The 24,845-nt window shown below is 43.2% G+C and overlaps 1 protein-coding gene across 7 annotated transcripts in view; it reads left to right on the top strand.

Annotated features, from left to right (window-relative positions):
• The window catches only part of LOC139408553 (microtubule associated serine/threonine kinase family member 4), a 168,820-nt gene that overhangs the window by 121,092 nt on the left and 22,883 nt on the right, over nucleotides 1-24,845 (top strand). For 5 of the 7 annotated variants that reach the window (XM_071152578.1, XM_071152577.1, XM_071152583.1 and 2 more), the window contains 8 exons: nucleotides 2,358-2,446; nucleotides 13,728-13,797; nucleotides 15,281-15,359; nucleotides 16,493-16,650; nucleotides 19,642-19,717; nucleotides 20,237-20,446; nucleotides 20,915-21,016; nucleotides 21,477-21,609. In XM_071152578.1, the coding sequence (XP_071008679.1) occupies nucleotides 2,358-2,446; nucleotides 13,728-13,797; nucleotides 15,281-15,359; nucleotides 16,493-16,650; nucleotides 19,642-19,717; nucleotides 20,237-20,446; nucleotides 20,915-21,016; nucleotides 21,477-21,609 (917 nt within the window). Of the gene's footprint in view, nucleotides 1-720; nucleotides 839-2,357; nucleotides 2,447-13,727; nucleotides 13,798-15,280; nucleotides 15,360-16,492; nucleotides 16,651-19,641; nucleotides 19,718-20,236; nucleotides 20,447-20,914; nucleotides 21,017-21,476; nucleotides 21,610-24,845 lie in introns of those variants that run through there. The other 2 variants (XM_071152582.1, XM_071152579.1) reach the window with 2 other exon arrangements.

The following is a 24,845-nucleotide window of genomic DNA, read 5'->3' as shown; positions in this document are numbered from 1 at the left end:
TGTTTACATCCCTGTTAGTGAGTGCGAAGCACAGTCATGTGAAATCTATAGATTAGGACCTAATGAATTCATTTTAATTGACTGATTTCCTTATGAACTCTAACTCAGTAAAATCTTTGAAGTTGTTGCGTTTTTTGGTTGTATATGTTCAGTTTATGTTCTCTGAAGATTGAAACATTGTATATTCCCAAATGCATTTTCTCCTGAGATTGAGTCATGGAGCAATTGTTCCTTCAAACCTTTTCCTGTGTAAATGACTGAACTCTCCTGTTGTGATTCAAAATATCCCACCCTTATGAGTCTCAATAAAAACATGAATTAATTACTAATGTGAGTAATATCAAAGTCATCAGATGTTGCGATTACAAAATACACAATAGGCATCCCAATTGTTCTACTCGGTAGCAGTAGGCTAAAGTGCTTTGTCAGAATGGATTGAGGCTAGTGTTACGTCTTCACGAGCTAAGCCCGGCTAAATAATAGGATCTGCTTTGTCAGCACTTAGCGTGACATTAGATAGCTACTGTACCCGGCACCGGTCTGTCCTTCATTTCCTCCTGAGGCTGTCACCCAAGCAAGATGATCTTTAAGGGACCCTTTTTATGGATATGATTTAATAATATATATATTTTTCACTTCTGTTATTGATCGCTGTAAAGGGATTTATTAGTACCACTGTTACACCTGGACTGAGGAGTTGGAAGCTTCCATGTGTTTTAATGGAGAATATGAACATTGTTGGAACTGAGGAGAGCATAGTTTGAATACCTAGAGTGAATGGGATGCAGGATTCTGGCAACCATAAGTGGTACAGATTGTGGAAACGTTGCAGAGGACGGTACGCCAGGCCAAAGAAAATGTACTAACAGTTGTTTATGAAATATTTGTAGGCCTATATTTACTGTCATGCTATTGAAGAGCGATTTTTTTTTTTTTTTTTGTCGCCTGACGACTCACTGACTTTTTCAGCTGCTCTATCGTAGGCTACATACTTCAGTCTGAGACAGCCAGTAGTTATTTTGTGGTGATGTTAAAATGAGGGATGTTGTACAAAACAAAGTCTTGAGCGATTGGATCATCTCTAACCAATCAGAGTATATCCAAGCCAATGACGAATTTTCGAAATGCTGCTTTACCGACATGTATTCTGGCTCTGGCCAAACCTGTCGGTTTCTGGGACTGATCAGACAGATCATTCCATTCCCGAAAATCGTTGGGGTGGTACTCAGATCCAGACTCCTTGAGGAGAAGAAACTATCATTGTCCGTGGGCATGGCGTAGCGTAGCGTTTGGCCAGAGCAAGGAGTTTGGGTAGCCAGGCAACGATTTTTGCTGTTCAATGTTTATTTGGTGAGCAATGTGCATATTAGTCAAAGTCCAGTTTGATTTGTCTAGTGATTCAGGGAGTGGCTACAATAGTTTTCATTGACAACTCACTGCTTCCTTTTTTCATTGAGTAAGCAGAACAATCCATCTTTTAAAACTATTGTTAACTAGACCTATTACACTTTTTTGTCTTCACTGAATATGCAAATTGTGTTTCTCAAATAGAAACAACACTTACCTCTTTCTACATGAGTCCCTGTTAACTGAATTTGCTCACTACCACCAGTGCAGTATTTTTAGCTTCCTCCGGGTGTAGAATCAGGTCTTGAGTGCTGTGTTTAATAATCCACAGAAAAGGCCCATCCTCGGGCTAATCAGAGGTGCTAATGAGGACTATTATCATTAATCAGTTACAGTACTCATGTTGCTGAGACGCCCTGGTCGTTGAGTGCTGGGGGATTTATATGATGTTTAATTGATCCTGCTGGTTGGGGCCTGCTGGGGCAGGATTGGCCTATAGGAGATATCTGGTGGGTCACATTGGCTTTATAGGAGAGATCTGGTGGAAGATATAGAAGATCTGGTGGTACCTTTTGGGGCAGATTGGCCTATAGAATAGATCTGGGCCTCTAGAATCGAATTATGTGGAATTGCAAAGCTCCAGGTAGAAGTTCCTACGGGTGTAGGGTCACCTTATTCTGCTCCAGTACTAGCCTTCCCCTGGGGAAGAATGGCATCTAGGGCAACTTCATGGTACTCCAAGTGCTAACCTATATGAATGCAAGAATGTGGAAAAAAAGGTTGAAACGAGTTTCCATGTCTTTGCACTGGAAGTAATTTTTGTGGATGTGAGTGATGTATAAGTGAACGATGTGCAGTGGAATGTGTAGTGCATGTTAAGTAGCTATGATTACATCTGGCATGTTTACTTAGATAATAAAGCACTGTGAGTGACTGGCTGGCTGTCTGGCTGGCTTTGTCTCGCTCTCCCTGTTTAGCTGTCTAACCTCTTACTGTCTGTGTTTTCATAGCTGCAGGACGAGCAACAGAAAAAGCCTAATAGGAAGTAGTCAGTCTTCAGTGCTTCCGCGACCTCACTCCCCCCTCTCATCACATACAGGTAAGTTGTGTGTGTGTGCCCACCACATTTGTACAGATATCTGTTTTGATGTGTGAAGTGCCCCAATGAGTGACAGACATAATTAATGTTGTTGTGCTTGCTCTCATGCGAAGTGGCTTTGGTTGGCCAGTGTTCTATCCCTGAATGAAGGCCATTGTCTGTGGGTAAATGAAGAAGAGGTCTGGAAAAACCATGTCTGAAGTGCAGTCTCTTTGTGGTTCATTAACCACCCACAAGATCATCCTCAGTCTCTCTGTAAACCTTTACCACAACAACACACAAGTGTCTCAAATGTTAGCAACCTGTCTTCAACAGCAAAAATACTTTTTCATTGTCAACGTTTAGTGCTACTGCCTTTCTAAAGGCTAGTCTCTGATGCCACGGTTTAAAAGGGTGAGTGTGCTGTGCTATCGGAGCAAGGACATTGGAGCCAGCTGTGATTGTGATTGTAATGGATCCTGAAGTGGCGGGCCTCAGGAAGGAAATGCACAGGAGCGCAAAGAGGGGAGGGTGGACTTCATTTATTCCAGCTTGGGCGTTTTATTTCCTGACAGGCCAATCACTGATAATGGCCCTCCATTTGCGCAGTCAGACTTTCTAACCTTGCTAGAGAACTCGGTCCTTAAATATGAACTATGTAAGAAATAGTGACGGTAATAACAATGTTGAACTTTGGGAGAACTTCACTGGCTGGCACAGACGTATTGCAGGTGCATGTACATTCGGTAAGAGCATTGTTTCCAGTTCTCATGTTAGGAGTACAGTAGGTTTTAGTTACTGTACATTGTTGCAGCCTGTCGCAGTTGTTTTGGCATTTGGTTGATAGCCAAGCTGGAGAGTGTCAACATTACCCACTTTAAATGTACATTTTGTTCACTGTTCTTTTCTTCATGAAAATAGCTATTTTCTTCCTATTAAGAATGTTGGATCATTAGTGATTGTTTTTCACATATGATTTCTAAATGGTATTTAATTTAGATTTAAATCTGCTCGGTATACTCTATTACGACTGCTGCTGTTTATCAAAGCAATCCCAGTGTCTTTTCTCTAAACACAAGATTCATCAGTATTATTCTGTGTCTACATTGCTATTAAAATTGGACTAAATCCGATTCATGTCGAAGAATGGACTTGACCTATTTTGGGTAACAGACATATACAACACAATGTACAATGTGGACCCAGAGGATATCACTTGAAAGTCTTAATTAAAACACTTGTTTCCAAAGTGGTCCTCGATGGTAAAAACAATAACACATATAATGATTAAAAGGAAAGACAAAAATGACAAACAACCATAAATACATTCATTTATATTGACATCCTAAAAAGTGTCACTGTTCACTGCACTTCTCCCTAACCTTAAAAATCAACCATATTCATTTCACATTAAAACAATCCTTCAAATAAAAACACCTGACCAGCAGTAGGGGGCACACGGGGCAGTGTAGTGGTTTCTCTTACTTAGACAACCGTATCCAAATGAAAACCTTTGCCTGCTTTTTAAAGCTATTTTTACGTTTTCTTTGCTTGATCTCCAAGGGAAGGCTATTCCATAGACCAGTTATTCCCTAACTGGGGTACACGCGCAATGTCGTTGGGGTATGCCAAATAAAAATATGATCCACATTTAAAAAAAAATAACAATGTGTATATTTAAAAATGTTTTTTCCAAACAGTCCATTTATATTTTCCAACGGGGCTATACATTTGGGTGAGTTTTTTTTTCTCCCCTAGTAGCCTCGTTTCACTGCCAAAAATGTAATTTAACGATCTAGTGTTCAGCAAAATAAAAACACAATGTCAAATACAGGTAGCCAGTCAAATAATTAACATCCAATCACATTAACCGTTACTCTCTCGCGGGAATTCCACTAACGGTCCATAAGTAGCCAAATGTAGCTGCTGCTCATTCCGTTTGCTCGAAAATGTATAATTTGCATACAAGTTGTTCTGCTGCCACGAGCACATCCAATGCTAGCATCAGTAATTCTACATTTGTTGTTAGCCCAACTGGCATGGACACTGACAGTTGTGAATCTGATGCAGCCAAATATGATGAACTACATTTGGGGTTCACTTCTATTGGGAATAGTGCCTTTCCTCAGCCACGGTGTGTTATATGTGCAAAAGTACTATCTCACAACTCGATGAGACCTTCACTAGGACATTTAGAATCAAAACATGCGAATTTGAAAAATAAGCCACGGGAGGTTTTTGAGCGTGATTTAAGACTTTCTAGTAATAAGACATGTATAAAAGCAACAGATACCATTAATAAGAAGGGTCTAGCAGCGTCTTATATGGTGAGCTACCAAGTGGCTAGGACAGGCAAGCCCCATACTATTGTGGAGGACTTAATTATTCATGCTGCCGCGGATATGGCTGGGACAATGCTGGGGGAAAAGGCCAAAAAAAACTATACAGACAATGTCTTCACACTGTTTCATGATGCATCAGTGACATGGCAGGAGATGTTTTGAAAGAATTCACTGGTTGTATGCGAAGCAGTAATTGTATCTGTTACAGCTGGATGAGTCAACAGACGTGGCAGGCCTGGCACAGCTCCTGGTATATGTCCGTTACGTTTATGTGGGGTCAATTAAGGAAGACATCCTCTTCTGCAAACCACTGGAAACCAGGACAAGAGGACAGGATATGTTTAAAGTACTGGACAGCTTTGTGACATCCATGGTGGTCAAGATGTGTTGGTATCTGTACTGATGGCGCAAAAGCCATGACAGGGAGACATAGTGGAGTGATAACGCGCGTGCCAGCAGTTGCTCCCGACGCCACTTGGGTACACTGCAGCATCCACCGAGAGGCTCTTGCTGCCAAGGGATTTCCTGACAGCTTGAAAGACGTTTTGGACACTACAGTGAAAATTGTTAACTTTGTAAAGACCCCTGAACTCTCGTATTTTCTGCATTATTGCAACAAGCGGTTCTGTGAAAATTGAATTTAATCAGAAGCCACTGCCAGATTTCTGGGTAGGGCTGCGCTCGGAGTTTCTTGCCTTGGCAAATCGCGCTGTTAAGACACTGATGCTCTTTGTAACCACGTACCTATTTGAGAGTGGATTCTCGGCCCTCACTAGCATGAAAACTAAATACAGGCACAGACTGTGTGGAACATTTTAGACTGAGACTCTCTCCAATACAACCCAACATTGCAGAGTTATCTGCATCCATTCAAGCACACCCTTCTCATTAACATGTGGGGAGTTATTCACAATTTTTGATGAACAAATAAGGTTTTATATGTAAGATGTCTAAATAAGAGCAAAATTATTAATTATTATATTATTTGTGCCCTGGTCCTATAAGAGCTCATTGTCACTTCCCACGAGCCGGGTTGTGACGTCAAACTCATTCTTATGTTTAATAAATGTGTGTGTGTGGCAGGCTTACAATGCTGGCCCTGGTGCTAGAGGGAGTATGCAGCTGGATGTTGACTTTTTAAAGGGGTACGGGACTATAAAAGTTTGGGAACCACTGCCATAGACAAATGCCTGTATGGAAAAACGTGCTCTTCGCAGTACTGTGTACTCTTGGGATTTTACAAGACCTAACACTAGCTCTGGTATTGGGACGGTGTTGGTTATAGACCCTATCAATGTGGTTTTTCATCTAACCTGGGGCACGATCATTTAAGATGTCAAACATATGATTTAAGTTGGTTGGTCCACTCTGGATTCCAAAGGCAACAAGCCCCCCTCCTGGAACTCCTGTACCCTTATGTATTCAGCAAATACCTGATAACATTATTTTGCATGACCTGCATTCTCTTCTTCATCTTTTTGATAGCCCACTATACCAAGTAGAGCAGGCATAATCAAAATGACACAATCAAGGTTGAGAATCAGTTTCAAACCTCTTGATACTAGCCATCCCGGATCCGGGATCGTAAATACAGCCTCAAGCCCATTACCATAACGCAACGTTAACTATTCATGAAAATCGCAAATGAAATAAATATGCTAGCTCTCAAGCTTAGCCTTTTGTTAACAACACTGTCAGCTCAGATTTTCAAAATATGCTTTTCAACCATAGCAAAACAAGCATTTGTGTAAGAGTATTGATAGCTAGCGTAGCATTTAGCGTAGCATTCAGCGGGCAACATTTTCACAAAAACACGAAAAGCATTCAAATAAAATCATTTACCTTTGAAGAACTTCGGATGTTTTCAATGAGGAGACTCTCAGTTAGATAGCAAATGTTCAGTTTTTCCAAAAAGATACTTTGTGTAGGAGAAATCGTTCCGCTTTGTTCATCGCGTTTGGCTACCAAAAAAAACCTTTTTTCCAAATTAACTCCATAATATCGACTGAAACATGGCAAACGTTGTTTAGAATCAATCCTCAAGGTGTTTTTCACATATCTCTTCGATGATATATCGCTCGTGGAAGTCTGCTTTCTCCTCTGAATCACATGGAAGAATACTTGCACCTGGAGATTACGCACCAATTTCGACGCAGGACACCAGGCGGACACCTGGTAAACACAAAATACTTTTCCCACCACTGGAAATACTTTCATTTCCCTGCTGTAAAACATTATATCGACAACACCCCAGCAGCAGGACCGCTACCTCCGCCTTTGTGCAAGGAGGAGCAGGAGGAGCACTGCCAGAGCCCTGCAAAATGACCTCCAGCAGGCCACAAATGTGCATGTGTCTGCTCAAACGGTCAGAAACAGACTCCATGAGGGTGGTATGAGGGCCCAATGTCCACAGGTGGGGGTTGTGCTTACAGCCCAACACCGTGCAGGACGTGTGGCATTTGCCAGAGAACACCAAGATTGGCAAATTCGCCACTGGCGCCCTGTGCTCTTCACATATGAAAGCAGGTTCACACTGAGCAGATTTGACAAGAGTCTGGAGACGCCGTGGAGAACGTTCTGCTGCCTGCAACATCCTCCAGAATGACCGGTTTGGCGGTGGGTCAGTCATGGGGTGGGGTGGCATTTCTTTGGGGGGCCGCACAGCCCTCCATGTGCTCGCCAGAGGTAGCCTGACTGCCATTAGGTACCGAGATGCGATCCTCAGACCCCTTGGAGACCATATGCTGGTGCGGTTGGCCCTGGGTTCCTCCTAATGCAAGACAATGCTAGACCTCATGTGGCTGGAGTGTGTCAGCAGTTCCTGCAAGAGGAAGGCATTGATGCTATGGACTGGCCCGCCCGTTCCCCAGACCTGAATACAATTGAGCACATCTGGGACATCATATCTCGCTCCATCCACCAATGCCACGTTGCACCACAGACTGTCCAGGAGTTGGCGGATGCTTTAGTCCAGGTCTGGGAGGAGATCCCTCAGGAGACCATCCGCCACCTCATCAGGAGCATGCCCAGGCGTTGTAGGGAGGTCATACAGGCACGTGGAGGCCACACACACTACTGAGCCTAATTTTGACTTGTTTTAAGGACATTACATCACAGTTGGATCAGCCTGTAGTGTGGTTTTCCACTTTAATTTTGAGTGTGACTCTACATCCAGACCTCCATGGGTTGATAAATTTGATTTCCATTGATCATTTTTGTGTGGTTTTGTTGTCAGCACATTCAACTATGTAAAGAAAAAAGTATTTAATAAGAATATTTCATTCATTCAGATCTAGGACATGTTATTTTAGTGTTCCCTTTATTTTTTTGAGCAGTGTATATAAAAGAATATGAACTTTTAAAGTGAGATTTTCACTGGATAGTTACCATGTGTTCCTTTTCCTCAGGTGTGTTCTATCCCATCCTGGTGATGTACTTATCTATGCTCATCAGCTATAATTAAATTACACCACAAACAGGTGACATCGCCATGTAAACAGCCTCTCTCTGTTCCTCAGTACCACCATTGTTCCCCCAGTATTGCATAGCCTTCTCGCTATCATCAGATTTGTCTCAGGGGTTGCCATCGCTGCCCTTAATTTATTAACTGTTTACTCCAGCCTTTGGCTACAGAGTTAATTGTGGTTAATTAACGTTGGACCAAGGGTTAGTTCTTCACCTTATTGCTGAGGGAACACAAGGCCTAGTTGCTGCCGTTGGGGAAAGCCCCGTAGTTTGATGTGTTCAATAGCCTGAGGCAGGACCACAGAACAGTAGGCATGTGGGTAATAAGTGGATGCTGTCCATATGGATGGTGAGATTGAGAGATGGAGGGATTATTTGGAGGCCCTCCCTGGTAGAGGATGCTTCAGGCTCCACTATAGGACTTCAAGTTCTGCAATAAAACCCCAAGACCCCAAATATTAGCAACTGTTAGCTAAGGGCTAACTAACATCTTATGGACTGTTGTAAATGTCTTTTATAGCCAGATGTCTTCACCCAGACTGTCTTTGTTTGAATAACGCCATTGTGTTAACATAGCTATTTAGACTACGGTATTAGCCTAAAGGCTACTCTTACAGTAGCTGATAACTCCACCGATAACTGATATACAATTAATAGGATTAGAAAAGGGGGATTTTCTCTTGCTTTTCTGAACATTTGCGGCCATTCGCATGTCATTGTCACAATGTATGATATAAAAATTTGAAGCATAGTTATTGGACAATTGCTCTTTTGGATGGCAATTTATTGAAATTCAGTGGTGTTAAAATACTTTAAAGTACTACTTAAGTAGTTTTTGGGGATATCTGTACTTTACTTGACTATTTATATTTTTGACAACTTTTACTTTTACTCCATTCCTAAAGAAAATATTGTACTTTTTACTCTATACATTTTTTTCCTGACAACCCAAAGTACGTGTTACATTTTGAATGCTAAGCATGACAGGAAAATTGTAAAATTCACTCACTTCTCAAGATAACACGTGGTCACCCCTACTGCCTATGGTCTGGGGGACTCAATAAACACAAAGGCATCTTTTGTAAATAATCTCTGAGTGTGCCCCTGGCTAAAAACAATAAAATGGTGCTGTCTGCATTGCTTAATATATGGAATTTGAAATTATTTACACTTTTACTTCTACATTTGATACTTAAGTGTAATTACATTTATTTTTGATTCTGAAGTAGATTTAGCAATAAAATGCTTATGGGCAGGCTTTATTTATTTCCAGAAAGTAATTTATACTAGATCTTTGTGGTTATCTGAAAAATGACATGAGAATGTGGCATACATAGGAAATATGTATATATAACATTTTTAGACTTTTACTCAAGTAGTATTTTACTGGGTAACTTTTACTTGAGTAACTTTTAAGGTATCTATACTTTTGGTCAAGTATGACAATTAGGTACTTTTCCCACCACTGGAAATACTTTCATTTCCTCGCTGTAAAACATTATATCGACAAGTTTTGCCCCCCCCCCCCTCCAAAAACACACAAAAAAACATTTGTTGAGCTCTTTTTTACTTCTTTCTTTTGTGCCATTACTCATTTGTTTCTCCTGATTAATCCAAGCCGGTGAGCTGCAATGTGGAAGTATATTATTATGATTATCAAATCAAATCAAATTTATTTGTCACATACACATGGTTAGCAGATGTTAATGCGAGTGTAGCGAAATGCTTGTGCTTCTAGTTCCGACAATGCAGTAATAACCAACAAGTAATCTAACTAACAATTCCAAAACTACTGTCTTGTACACAGTGTAAGGGGATAAAGAATATGTACATAAGGATATATGAATGAGTGATGGTACAGAGCAGCATAGGCAAGATACAGTAGATGGTATCGAGTACAGTATATACATATGAGATGAGTATGTAAACAAAGTGGCATAGTTAAAGTGGCTAGTGATACATGTATTACATAAGGATACAGTCGATGATATAGAGTACAGTATATACGTATGCATATGGGATGAATAATGTAGGGTAAGTAACATTATATAAGGTAGCATTGTTTAAAGTGGCTAGTGATATATTTACATCATTTCCCATCAATTCCCATTATTAAAGTGGCTGGAGTTGAGTCAGTGTCAGTGTGTTGGCAGCAGCCACTCAATGTTAGTGGTGGCTGTTTAACAGTCTGATGGCCTTGAGATAGAAGCTGTTTTTCAGTCTCTCGGTCCCAGCTTTGATGCACCTGTACTGACCTCGCCTTCTGGATGATAGCGGGGTGAACAGGCAGTGGCTCGGGTGGTTGTTGTCCTTGATGATCTTTATGGCCTTCCTGTGACATCGGGTGGTGTAGGTGTCCTGGAGGGCAGGTAGTTTGCCCCCGGTGATAAGTTGTGCAGACCTCACTACCCTCTGGAGAGCCTTACGGTTGAGGGCGGAGCAGTTGCCGTACCAGGCGGTGATACAGCCCGCCAGGATGCTCTCGATTGTGCATCTGTAGAAGTTTGTGAGTGCTTTTGGTGACAAGCCGAATTTCTTCAGCCTCCTGAGGTTGAAGAGGCGCTGCTGCGCCTTCTTCACAATGCTGTCTGTATGAGTGGACCAATTCAGTTTGTCTGTGATGTGTATGCCGAGGAACTTAAAACTTGCTACCCTCTCCACTACTGTTCCATCGATGTGGATAGGGGGGTGTTCCCTCTGCTGTTTCCTGAAGTCCACAATCATCTCCTTAGTTTTGTTGACGTTGAGTGTGAGGTTATTTTCCTGACACCACACTCCGAGGGCCCTCACCTCCTCCCTGTAGGCCGTCTCGTCGTTGTTGGTAATCAAGCCTACCACTGTTGTGTCGTCCGCAAACTTGATGATTGAGTTGTAGGCGTGCGTGGCCACGCAGTCGTGGGTGAACAGGGAGTACAGGAGAGGGCTCAGAACGCACCCTTGTGGGGCCCCAGTGTTGAGGATCAGCGGGGAGGAGATGTTGTTGCCTACCCTCACCACCTGGGGGCGGCCCGTCAGGAAGTCCAGTACCCAGTTGCACAGGGCGGGGTCGAGACCCAGGGTCTCGAGCTTGATGACGAGCTTGGAGGGTACTATGGTGTTGAATGCCGAGCTGTAGTCAATGAACATCATTCTCACATAGGTATTCCTCTTGTCCAGATGGGTTAGGGCAGTGTGCAGTGTGGTTGAGATTGCATTGTCTGTGGACCTATTTGGGCGGTAAGCAAATTGGAGTGGGTCTAGGGTGTCAGGTAGGGTGGAGGTGATATGGTCCTTGACTAGTCTCTCAAAGCACTTCATGATGACAGAAGTGAGTGCTACGGGGCGGTAGTCGTTTAGCTCAGTTACCTTAGCTTTCTTGGGAACAGGAACAATGGTGGCCCTCTTGAAGCATGTGGGAACAGCAGACTGGTATAGGGATTGATTGAATATGTCCGTAAACACACCGGCCAGCTGGTCTGCGCATGCTCTGAGGGCGCGGCTGGGGATGCCGTCTGGGCCTGCAGCCTTGCGAGGGTTAACACGTTTAAATGTCTTACTCACCTCGGCTGCAGTGAAGGAGAGACCGCATGTTTTCGTTGCAGGCCGTGTCAGTGGCACTGTATTGTCCTCAAAGCGGGCAAAAAAGTTATTTAGTCTGCCTGGGAGCAGGACATCCTGGTCCGTGACTGGGCTGGATTTCTTCCTGTAGTCCATGATTGACTGTAGACCCTGCCACATGCCTCTTGTGTCTGAGCCGTTGAATTGAGATTCTACTTTGTCTCTGTACTGACGCTTAGCTTGTTTGATAACCTTGCTGAGGGAATAGCTGCACTGTTTGTATTCGGTCATGTTACCAGACACCTTGCCCTGATTAAAAGCAGTGGTTCGCGCTTTCAGTTTCACACGAATGCTGCCATCAATCCACGGTTTCTGGTTAGGGAATGTTTTAATCGTTGCTATGGGAACGACATCTTCAACGCACGTTCTAACGAACTCGCACACCGAATCAGCGTATTCGTCAATGTTGTTGTCTGACGCAATACGAAACATGTCCCAGTCCACGTGATGGAAGCAGTCTTGGAGTGTGGAGTCAGCTTGGTCGGACCAGCGTTGGACAGACCTCAGCGTGGGAGCCTCTTGTTTTAGTTTCTGTCTGTAGGCAGGGATCAACAAAATGGAGTCGTGGTCAGCTTTTCCGAAAGGGGGGCGGGGCAGGGCCTTATATGCCTTGCGGAAGTTAGAGTAACAATGATCCAAGGTCTTTCCACCCCTGGTTGCGCAATCGATAAAATTTAGGGATTCTTGTTTTCAGATTAGCCTTGTTAAAATCCCCAGCTACAATGAATGCAGCCTCCGGATAAATGGTTTCCAGTTTGCAAAGAGTCAAATAAAGTTCATTCAGAGCCATCGATGTGTCTGCTTGGGGCGGGATATATACGGCTGTGATTATAATCGAAGAGAATTCTCTTGGTAGATAATGCGGTCTACATTTGATTGTGAGGAATTCTAAATCAGGTGAACAGAAGGATTTGAGTTCCTGTATGTTTCTTTCATCACACCATGTCACGTTAGCCATGAGGCATACGCCCCCGCCCCTCTTCTTACCAGAAAGATGTTTGTTTCTGTCTGCGCGATGCGTGGAGAAACCCGTTGGCTGCACCGCCTCGGATAGCGTCTCTCCAGTGAGCCACGTTTCCGTGAAGCAAAGAACGTTACAGTCTCTGATGTCCCTCTGGAATGCTACCCTTGCTCGGATTTCATCAACCTTGTTGTCAAGAGACTGGACATTGGCAATAAGAATGCTAGGGAGTGGTGCACGGTGTGCCCGTCTCCGGAGTCTGACCAGAAGACCGCCTCGTTTCCCTCTTTTTCTGAGTCGTTTTTTTGGGTCGCTGCATGGGATCCACTCCGTTGTCCTGTTTGTAAGGCAGAACACAGGATCCGAAAAACATATTCTTGGTCGTACTGATGGTGAGTTGACGCTGATCTTATATTCAGTAGTTCTTCTCGACTGTATGTAATGAAACCTAAGATGACCTGGGGTACTAATGTAAGAAATAACACGTAAAAAAACAAAAAACTGCATAGTTTCCTAGGAACGCGAAGCGAGGCGGCCATCTCTGTCGGCGCCGGAATTACTGCTAATTACTGCTAATTACTGCTTCAAGCAGATCAGTCCCATTTGAGAGACAGTCCCATTTCAGTCTTCCTAGATTAAGCTCCTTCAGATAAGAGCCAATGAAACACAATCAAATCTAAAATTCTGTGTAAAGTACAATAGCTGAGAGTAAATTGATGAAGAAATGTGTCATCTATGCTGACTTATTACACTTTCTTATTTAAAGAAAAAAGACCAAGTCCTAATATAGGTTTGGTATGGGTTTGATTCTATGCTGTAGGCTCAGTATTATTATTTCCTTGATTCATTTAAAATGCTTTTGTCTCAAGTTTCTGGAATGTTGTCTTTAATAACTTGTAATCTCCTCTTGTTTCTCTGCTTCCTCTCTGAACAACAGGAACGAGTCCTCAAGACAGCCCCAGAAACTTCTCTCCTAGTGCCTCAGCCCACTTCTCATTTGCACGAAGGTATTAGTAAAAGTCAATGCCAGTTGAACCTTTTATCCGTAACTCTACTCAACTAGCATACCAATAGTCTGCAATAAAATGCTTATGGGCAGGTTTTATTGTTTTAAGAAAGTAGTAGTACTTTATCTTGGTGGTTATCTGACAAATGGTGTGAGAATTGAGGCATACATAGGAAATATGAATCTTAAAAGAAACATTTATCCTTTTAAACAACGAAGCCAAATTGTGGTGCTATTATTGTCTGCCGCAGACAGGCAACGGTTCTTTTGAGAAGCGAAGGCAGGATCTCACTGTGTTCTGACAGGCTCTCTATACAGAGATTGAAATCACAGGCAGGTTCAAGGGTTCAGTCTTTTACCATCATCAGACTCAGACTCAAACTCCTCATGTTTTCTGAAGTGCTTTTCTCCACGTCTTCACAAAAAGCCTGAAATCTTTTTTGTTCAACCTTCACTCAACACGACTTTTAACAGCTTATTTATTGCTATGATTCCGTCAGTGCCACAGACCAGACGTCATGTCAGGACTCTGTTTTGTCATGTAAACATCATAGCTCTTCTTCCTGTTACTCATGTCTATGAATACACACAACGTCATTGTAACTCACATGTCCGTTCGTGCAATGTGTATAAATACACAACGTCATTGTTACCTTGCCATTATACCTGAATCATGAAAATTCTGTTTGATGTGTTTCTAGATGTCCCTACATTTTATCCCCACACGTTATTCCTCTGCGTTTGTATCAATGTTCAGTGTTATTGGTTAGTGCAACAGAAGACATCTCACTACTCGGTAGGTTGGGGCGGCAGGGTAGGTTGGGGTGGCAGGGTAGGTTGGGGTGGCAGGGTAGCCTAGTGGTTAGAGCGTTGTACTAGTAACCGAAAGGTTGCAAGATCGAATCTCCGACCTTTCAAGGTTAAAATCTGTTGTTTTGCCCCTGAACAAGGCAGTTAACCCACTTTTCCTAGGCCGTCATTGAAAATAAGAATTTGTTCTTGACTGACTTGCCTAGTTAAATAAAGGTCAAATAAAAAAGATGTGGGTGGCAGGTAGCGTAGATCAAGGAAACTGTGTCCTGTGTGGGTTTGATTCTCACGGGGGACCTGTACGACTATGTGTGCATTCACTACTGTATGTCACTCTGGATAAAAGTGTCTGCTAAATGACTCAAATGTAATCCACGGTAAATGCTGCAGTAGGCTATTGAAAAGCAGTCTTTCCTACCTATTCTTCCGGAAAGCTAAAGGTTGCAAATGACATAACTCTGCACATAGGTCAAAGGTCATCCAGAACGTTGTGCATTTGTAGTGTAGGTATGTTATTCAAATCCTGGAGCTTTGAGTAGTCTTGTTTTGAATATCATTCATAGTTATTTTTAGATTTTGTTAACTACAGTTCTCATATTACTGATTTAGTTATGGATGGTTTCTGAGTTTATGATGACGTCTGTCTCTTTCTATCTCTGTCTGTGTTTGAGCAGGACTGATGGACGACGCTGGTCTTTGGCCTCTCTGCCTTCCTCTGGCTATGGCACCAACACACCCAGCTCCACTGTTTCTGTATGTACCATACCACTCAATTTGTTAAAGGCCATGAAAACAAAATATATTATGTGTTAGCTAGCTTTTTTTTTTTAAAAGCAATGCCAAAAAGGTTGTTTAACCTAACTTTTTCACATACTGATGGAAAACCCTTTCAATCTAAAAATACATATACTGTACCAGATCACTGGATATTCAAGAATTGTTCAAATAAAGATGTTTCAATGTGAAATGATCATCTGATGGGCATCCTTTAGTCTGTACTTCAGTCACCTGTACTGTGCTGTACTGTGCTGTGCTGTGCTGTGCTGTGCTGTGCTGTGCTGTACTGTAATGTAGGCTACTGGTAGTCAGAGATGATTGGTGCCATTCTCCCGCTAGTGTCTCGCAGGCTGACACATACCACCAGACGCTGTATTTAGGGCCAGCAGATTTGTTTTGGACTAAATATGGCCCTGGCACACAGCTAGGCCACCCACACACACACAAACACACACACACACAAACACATAACTCTGCTCTGTTTACTGACAAACTCAAATCACACAGGCAGGCGATGGTCAACTCTCTGACACACACACACACACACACACACACACACACAAACAGGCCCCATGGCAGACTACACAAAGTAAACAAGCCGTCACACACAAAGTAATGGGTTGTTTGTTAACGGCCATGTTTTTTGAGGACCATCAATTAGAGCTGATAAATACTTAACATGTTGCCGGAGGCTGGTGAGGGCGACCGGTTAGGGGGAACTACCATAGAGCGGGATTAACACCAGCAACTGTGTTGTTTGTCCAGGCTATGTTTACAGTTTAGTTTAAATTGAATCCCTATTTGGATTGGATTTGAGAACAATGTAATGAGGAGAAATGGGAATGTTCACAGTAATTTGTTAGCTTTCATCTACTGTACCGTCGCAACCATTTTGGCACCCATAAGTTTGTCCTTCATTTTCAAAACACTGTAAAAGGGCATCAATACCGTAATGAACATTTACCCAATCACATAAACACAACAGTCAGAACAAACATGCTACTCTCCTGGTATCTGTCATTCTCTCGTGCAAAAACATGAATCAAAGCATTAGCCTCTCCTTTTTATCTTTTCTTTTCTCGTTCAATGTATATTCATTTCATTTCCAGTCGTCCTGTTCATCACAGGAGAAGCTGCACCAGCTACCCTTCCAGCCCACCCCGGATGAGCTCCACTTTCTCTCCAAGCACTTCTGCACCGAGAGCATCGCCGGGGACGACCGACGGAGGGGGACAGCGCCAATGCGACCCCGCTCGCGCAGTCTCAGGTATGTACGGAGGCACGATATCTAAGGAAGTCTCAAGTTTTTCTCGCCTGAGGTAGAGTATCTCATGGTATGCTGTAGACCACACTATCTACCTAGAGAGTTTCCATCTGTATTTTTCGTAGCTGTCTACATTCCACCGCAGAGCGAAGTTGGCACTGAAACCGCACTCAATAAGCTGTATTCCGCCATAAGAAAACAGGAAAACGCTCATACGGGGGCGGCGCTCCAGGTGGCCAGTGACTTTAATACAGGGAAACTTAAATCAGTTTTACCACTACAGGACTGTTTTGCTAGCGCAGACAGGAATATGTTCCGGGATTCTTCTGATGGCATTGAGGAGTACACCACATCAGTCACTGGCTTCATCAATAAGTGCATTGAGGACGTCGCCCCCACAGTTACCGTATGTACATACCCCAACCAGAAGCCATGGATTACAGGCAACATTCGCACCGAGCTAAAGGGTAGAGCTGCTGCTTTCAAGGAGCGGGACTCTAACCCAGAAGCTTATAAGAAATCCCACTATGCTCTGCGACGAACCATCAAACAAGCAAAGCGTCAATACAGGACTAAGATCGAATCGTACTACAGCGGCTCCATAACTCGTTGGATGTGGCAGGGCTTGCAAACTATTACAGACTACAAAAGGAAGCCCTACCAAGAGCTGCCCAGTGTCACAAGCCTACCAGACGAGCTAAATAACTTCTATGCTCGCTTCGAGGCAAGTAACACTGAAACATACATGAGAGCACCAGCTCGTCCGGTTGACTGTGTGATCACGCTCTCCGCAGCCGATGTGAGTAAGACCTTTAAACAGTTCAACATTCACGAGGTCGCAGGGCCTTCACTGACAGTTTCAACCTCTCCCTGTCTGAGTCTGTAATACCAACATGTTTCAAGCAGACCACCATAGTGTTCTTGGGCACAGAGACTAAGGTAACCTGCCTAAATGACTACTGACCCGTAGCTCTCACGTCTGTAGCCATGAAATGCTTTGAAAAGCTGGTCATGGCTTACATCAACACCATTATCCCAGAAACCCTAGACCCACTCCAATTTGCATACCGCACCAACAGATCCACAGATGATGCAATCTATTGCACTCCACAATGCCCTTTCCCACCTGGACAAAAGGAACACCTATGTGAGAATGCTATTCATTGACTACAGCTCAGTGTTCAACAGCATAGTGTCCTCAAAGCTCATCACTAAGCTAAGGACCCTGGGACAAAACACCTCCCTCTGCAACTGGATCCTAGACTTACTGACGTGCTGCCACCAGGTGGTAAGGGTAGGTAACAACACATCTGCCACGCTGATGCTCAACATGGGGGCCCCTCAGGAATGTGTGCTCAGTCCCCTCCTGTACTCCCTGTTTACTCATGACTGCGCGGCCAGGCACGACTCCAACACCAAGTTTGCTGATGACACAACAGTGGTAGACCTGATCAACAAGAGCAATGAGGAAGCCTACAGGGAGGAGGTCAGAGACCTGACCGTGTGGTGCAAGGACAACAACCTCTCCCTCAACGTGATCAAGACAAAGGAGATTATTGTGGATTACAGGAAAAGGATCCTCAAAAGGTTTAACAGCACCATCGAGAGCATCACTGCCTGGTATGGCAACTGCTCGGTCTCCGACCACAAGGCACTGCAGGGGGTAGTGTGTACGGCCCAGTACATCACCGGGGCCAAGCTATACCTATATACCAGGCGGTGTCAGGAAGGCCTTAAAAATTGTCAGACTCCAGCCACCCTAGTCATGGACTGTTCTCTCTGCTACCGCACGGCAAGCAGTACCGGAGTGATAAATCTAGGTCCAAGAGGCTTCTGAACAGCTTCTTCCCCCAAGCCATAAGACTCCTGAACAGCTAATCAAATGGCTAACCCAGACTATTTGCACCCCCACCACGCTGCTGCTTCTCTCTGTTATTATCTATGCATAGCCACTTTAATAACCCTACCTGCATGTACATATTTCCTCAATTACCTCGTCACCGGTGCCCCCGCACATTGACACATTGACTCTGAACCTGTATATAGCCCCGCTATTATTTACTGCTGCTCTTGAATTATTTGTTTTTCTTATCTCTGAGTTTTAAGAAAATGCCCCAAAAAAAGTGTGTTAAGGGCTTGTAAGTAATCATTTCACTATAAGGTCTACTACACCTGTTGTATTCGGCACATTTGACCAATAAAATTTGTTTTGATTTCGTGTTTGCCAAAAGACCATGAGAAACCAGATGATCTTGTCTGATATTGAACTCCTTGGCCTGAATGCCAAGCATCATGTCTGGAGGAAACCTGGCACCATCCCTACGGTGGAGCATGGTGGTGGCAGCATGCTGTGTTGATGTTTTTCAGCAGCAGGGACTGGGAGACTAGTCAGGATTGAGGGAAAAATGAACAGAGAAAAGTACAAGGATCCTTCATGAAAACCTGCTCCAGAGCATTCAGGACCTCAGACTGGGGTGATTGTTCACCTTCCAACAGGACAGTGACCCTAAGCACACAGCCAAGGCAACGCTGGAGTGGCTTTGGGGCAAGTATCTGAATGTCTTTGAGTGGCCCAGCCAGAGCCTGGACTTGAAACCTCGATTTGAACATCTCTGCAGAGAACAGAAAATAGCTGTGCAGCAATGCTCCCCATCCAGCCTGACAGAGCTTAAGGTGCTTCAACAAAGTACTGAGTAAAGGGTTTGAATACTTATGTCAATGTGATATTTCAGTTTTTATTTTTTTATAACTGTGCAAACATTTCTAAAGACCTGTTTTTGCTTTGTCAATATGGGGTACTGTGTGTAGATTAATGAACAAAATCAATTTAATACATTTTAGAGTAAGGATGTAAAGCAACAAAATGTGGAAAAAGTCAAGGGGTCTGAATACTTTCCGAATGCACTGTATATCAATGCATTTTTTTGCTGTAAGATACAGTATGTGTTGTAATATAAGTACTGATCTTTCCTTTATATTCTTATTTGTATGCAGCCCTGGAAGATCCCCATCCTGTTGTGATCATGAGATTATTATGATGAACCATGTCTACAAGGAACGCTTTCCTAAGGTGAGGGGCCTTGTCGCCTGTCATTTGGTATCAAAACAAAACTCTCTCTCTCTCTCTCTCTCTCTCTCTCTCTCTCTCTCTCTCTCTCTCTCTTTCTCTCTTTCTCTCTTTCTCTCTTCTCTCTCTCTCTCTCTCTTTCTCTCTTTCTTTCTCTCTCTCTCTCTCTCTCTCTCTTTCTCTCTCTCTCTCTCTTTCTCTCTCTCTCTCTCTCTCTCTCTCTCTCTCTCTCTCTCTCTCTCTCTCTCTCTCTCTCTCTCTCTCTCTCTCTCTCTCTCTCTCTCTCTCTCTCTCTCTCTCTCTCTCTCTCTCTCTCTCTCTCTCTCTCTCTCTCTCTCTCTCTCTCTCTCTCTCTCTCTCTCTCTCTCTCTCTCTCTCTCTCTCTCTCTCTCTCTCTCTCTCTATCTATATATATATATATATATATATATATATATATATATATATATATATATATATATATATATATATATATATATATATATATCCATCCTCTCCTTCTAACCTTTTCCATGTCTCAAGGCCACGGCCCAGATGGAGGAGAGGATCCAGGAGATCATCCGGACCAGCTCCCCGGAGAGCGTGCTGCCGCTGGCGGACGGTGTGCTGGGGTTTGCCCACCATCAGATCATCGAGCTGGTCCGCGACTGCCTGGAGAAGAGCCGCCTGGGCCACGTCACCTCGCGCTACTTCTGTGAGCTCACCGACAAGCTGGAGAAGCTATTCCAGGAGGTGGGTGACACTACTGGTGCAGCTCAGTAATGTTAAGTGGTTACCTTTCCTTGTGTCGTCTACTCCCATATTAATAATCTGGCATAATGAAGGAAAGTAGACGAGGAAAGAAAGCAATAGAGAGTAGTGTGGTGCCACCTGCCCCACTTTAAAATACATGAACCTTTTACCATAGTAATGAGCACAGTGTAATTACAATATCGGTACACATTACTGCATAGGACTTTGATACAATCAAACAGATTCTTTCACCAAAATGATTTGATTTACAGTGCTCTCTTACCGCTACGGTATTCAAAGTCATTTTTTAAGTGAGGTATTCTGTATTGCTCAGTGTCCTCTCCCTTCATGCAGGCTTTCTATGATAATCCCTCCCTCTTACTTAATGGTACTTCCAGTCCCGAGCACTGATCAGCTCACAGGTCTGTATAAAATGTTGAGCGAGTGTGTTCTGTTGTGTGTGTATAGTCCACGTCCCGGTCGGAGAGCCAGGAGGTGAACTTCATCAAAGAGCTGGTAAAGAAGATCCTCATCGTCATCGCCAGGCCAGCGCGCCTCCTGGAATGCCTGGTATGTCTCGCCTGATTGTCACTAGTTAGCTACCAAGCACATGGCAATGACTTCTCACTCACACATATTACAAAAATTATACTAGGGCCAGGAGTTTTTCCTGACCATGTGGGGTGACTAGTCAAATCTCTGGGCATTAATACTAAATATGACTTATTTCTGTCCCACGGCTAATCAGAACTACACAAATGACCACGTAGCTCTATCTAAACTAGGTTTCAATTATGTGAGTCATTTGACAGACATCTCATCCATGTCTCTGTTGTATAAAGACGAGGCTTGCGACCTGGTGACGAGCCATACAGATGCATCCTCCTCGCACTCCTGCTATTGATTGATTGTTACATTATCAACCCAGAGAAAAGCCAACAGCACTCAGACAATGCCTATTGAAACTTAAAACTAAGAGTTCCAGAAGTGTTGTAGTGAAACCTGTGTCCCTGTGTTGTCCTCTCCTCAGGAGTTTGATCCAGAGGAGTTCTACCATCTGTTGGAGGCTGCCGAGGGTCACGCCAAAGAGGGCCAGGGCATCAAGACTGACATCCCCCGCTACATCATCAGCCAGTTGGGGCTCACACGGGACCCCCTGGAAGGTATGCCAGGTTTGACCTTTTAGGAGTTGGGCAGGTAGACAGTGCCTAAACCAACATGAGTGGAGGTGCAGCCAAACATCACACATTCAGATTGAAAAGAGTGCTTTCTGCTGAAAGCTGCATGGGGCTGTGAACTCATTCCAGTGGTGGCCTGCTCAAGAAGTTTCTGAGTATGTAGAAAATAACTTATTTCGTGATGTAAAACCTAAGATGTGCTAGCCTTGATATTCATGCGCTACAGATGACACTGGCTACGTTCCAATTTTTCACCCGTATCACAAAGTGTACACACTCCCTCATTGATTTAAAAGGAATGGACTGGTGTGAGGAATATGGTGGAAACTCCCTCAAGCCACGCTTGCACCAATCCAATATTTTGCAGTCATGGAAATCCTGGAATTTTAAAATTGTGTTTTCCAGGCGGGGAAAAGTTTAAGAAAATAATCAAATCTAAAACGTTTTGGATAAGTCATGGAAATATATCAAATAGTTAATCTTGATGTACATTTTTTAGGCACAGTTAAAAACATTTTTTTTTAAATATCAACATATAAGCCAGGATCGGAATGCACTTTAGTGCGTCCGTGATTGCGCACATCACCTGCATGTGTGCGAGAGGAGTGGGCCGTTGCTCAAGGAGAGAGAGACAGTCGGACATTGCAGCGGCAGGCAGGTAGGCCTATAAAATATGATAGAGAACAGACTAATAGCTAGGTAGCCAATTCAAAACATATATATCATATATATATCATATATATATATCATATCATATACATATCCCGTACGGGCTCGGGAGAGACGAAGGTTGAATGTCATGCGTCCTCCGATACACGACCCAACCAGCCGTACTGCTTCTTAACACAGCGCGCATCCAACCCGGAAGCCAGCCGCACCAATGTGTCGGAGGCTACACCGGGAAAACGCTCACCCAGAGGCGGCTCTCCTAGTAGCCGGGGACTTTAATGCAGGGAAACTTAAATCTGTTTCACCAAATTTCTATCAGCATGTTAAATATGCAACCAGAGGGAAAAAAGCTCTGGACCACCTTTACTCTACACACAGACGTGTACAAAGCTCTCCCTCGCCCTCCATTTGGCAAATCTGACCATAATTCTATCCTCCTGATTCCTGCTGGCAAGCAAAAATTAAAGCAGGAAGCACCGTGATTCAATCAATAAAAAAGTGGTTAGATAAAGCAGCTTCTACCGCCAAGCCTTAAGACTCCAGAACATCTAATCAAATGGCTACCCAGACTATTTGCATTGCCCTCCCCCCCTTTACACCGCTGCTATCATCTATGCATAGTCACTTTAACTCTACCGACGTATACATATTACCTCAACAAACCGGTGCCCCCGCACATTGACTCTGTACCAGTACCTCCGTGTATAGTCTCGCTGTTATTTTACTGCTGCTCTTTAATTACTTGTTACTTTTATTTTGTACTCATATTTTTTTAAACTGCGATGTCGGTTAGGGGCTCGTAAGTTGTATTCGGCGCATGTGACTAATAACATTTTAATTGATTTTGATTTGAAATGTGGTTTGTTAGAGAGGACTGGAATAAAAGCCTGCACATGAGCTCTCCTGGAGGATGGTTGACCACCCTTGATTGCATAACATTACAACCAAGTATATTTTATGCCTTTTGAAATAATTCAATATATCAAAAATAGAAAATATATATTTTAAAAAATAGCTGAAAACCGGACAGGGCCATGAATTGGAGATTGTATACATGAGTGAAAAATGCCCATTAAGTCAAATCCAAATCACCAATCCTATTCAAATCCTAAATAACAGCTGAAAATGATAAGGATTCCATCATAACCGTCCTCACTGATACCAGAGAGGATGCTCTCACCCGTAGGCTCTGTTGCTGAGGAGTTTGTTCATCTCAAAGTCCATCTCGCAGGGCTTTCGTCTGGAGCGCAGGGCCGCGTTCAGACTGATCGAGTGTGTAATCATTAGTCCAACAGTTGCGTTCCGTTTGCTTCTGTTTAAGAAATGTTTTTAAACAGAATTGGCGGTCTGAGTACACCCCTGATTACACGCAAACAGTTCTCTTTCAGAGCCACGTACAAACAGCTCGGTGGAGTCCTTCTTGCATCTACGTGCTCTCCTCCTCTCACCTTTTGCCTTTGCTTGTGGACTTCAATGCACGACACATCAGCTGTCTGTGACCATGCGAAAAACCTTTCAAAGCCAAACCTTCATATCATAACTGCTACACATAGCCTATATCATTGTCACCATATGTTAGTAAACCTGCTAAAATCATGCAGTACAGTCAGTAAGCAGTATAGCAGTTACACCAGCGGGCTCCGTTGACAATCAAATTAATAAAACCAAAAGCTTACCTTGACTTGGAAGAGTTCCTTGTGTTGGATAGTCATAGCCAGCTAGCTAACATAGCATTTATCTGTTTGAGCTGGGTGTTTGAGTAGGCTAAACTAGCTAGTTGCATTTGCTAGCTAAGTAAGTGAAAGTAAAAAATATATAAATTATATTTAAATATAGCAAGCCCTTTCTTGCTCCTCCATTTAAGAAATTATTTTGTTCACAGATTGTTTCTCTTTGAGTCAACTACTCACCACATTTTATGCACTGCAGTGCTAGCTAGATGTAGCTGATGCTTTCAGTACTAGATTAAATATCTGACCCTTTGATTGGGTGGACAACATGTCAGGTCATGCTTCAAGAGCTCTGATAGGTTGGAGGATGTCTATTGGAAGTTGCCATAATTACTGTGTAAGTCTATGGAAGGTGGTGAGAACCATGAGCCTCCTAGATTTTGTATTGAAGTCAATGTACCCAGAGTAGGGTGGAAGCTTGCTGTCCTCCGGTTTCACCATGGTGCTACCCTACAGAGTGCTGTTGAGGCTACTGTCGACCTTCATTTTTTTAATCAATTATTCAATGAGGTGAATAGATTGTATTGTATATCATCCCATCACTTCTCACACTTTGTTCTCGAAGCACCTGTCAACACTACATTGATGACCTGATGAGAATATAAGCATAAGATTTCTGATCGTGAATCTACTTCACCCAACCAGTTTCATCAGAACACTACAGCCTAAATTGGTTTCTTAATCTCGTTTCAGTGGAGGAGAGGAATCATCGGCAAATAATTTATTACATTTTAATTAACGTTAACGTCCTCGTGAAACTCCCTCCGTAATGTACTGAGAGAAAATAATATAATTGAAATAAATCCTAATTATGTTTTCGAT

This window comes from Oncorhynchus clarkii, chromosome 5, assembly GCF_045791955.1.
Source record: "Oncorhynchus clarkii lewisi isolate Uvic-CL-2024 chromosome 5, UVic_Ocla_1.0, whole genome shotgun sequence".
Lineage (NCBI taxonomy): Eukaryota > Metazoa > Chordata > Actinopteri > Salmoniformes > Salmonidae > Oncorhynchus > Oncorhynchus clarkii.
Note: the sequence above shows the minus strand (reverse complement) of the source record. Positions and strands in the feature narration are given on the sequence as shown.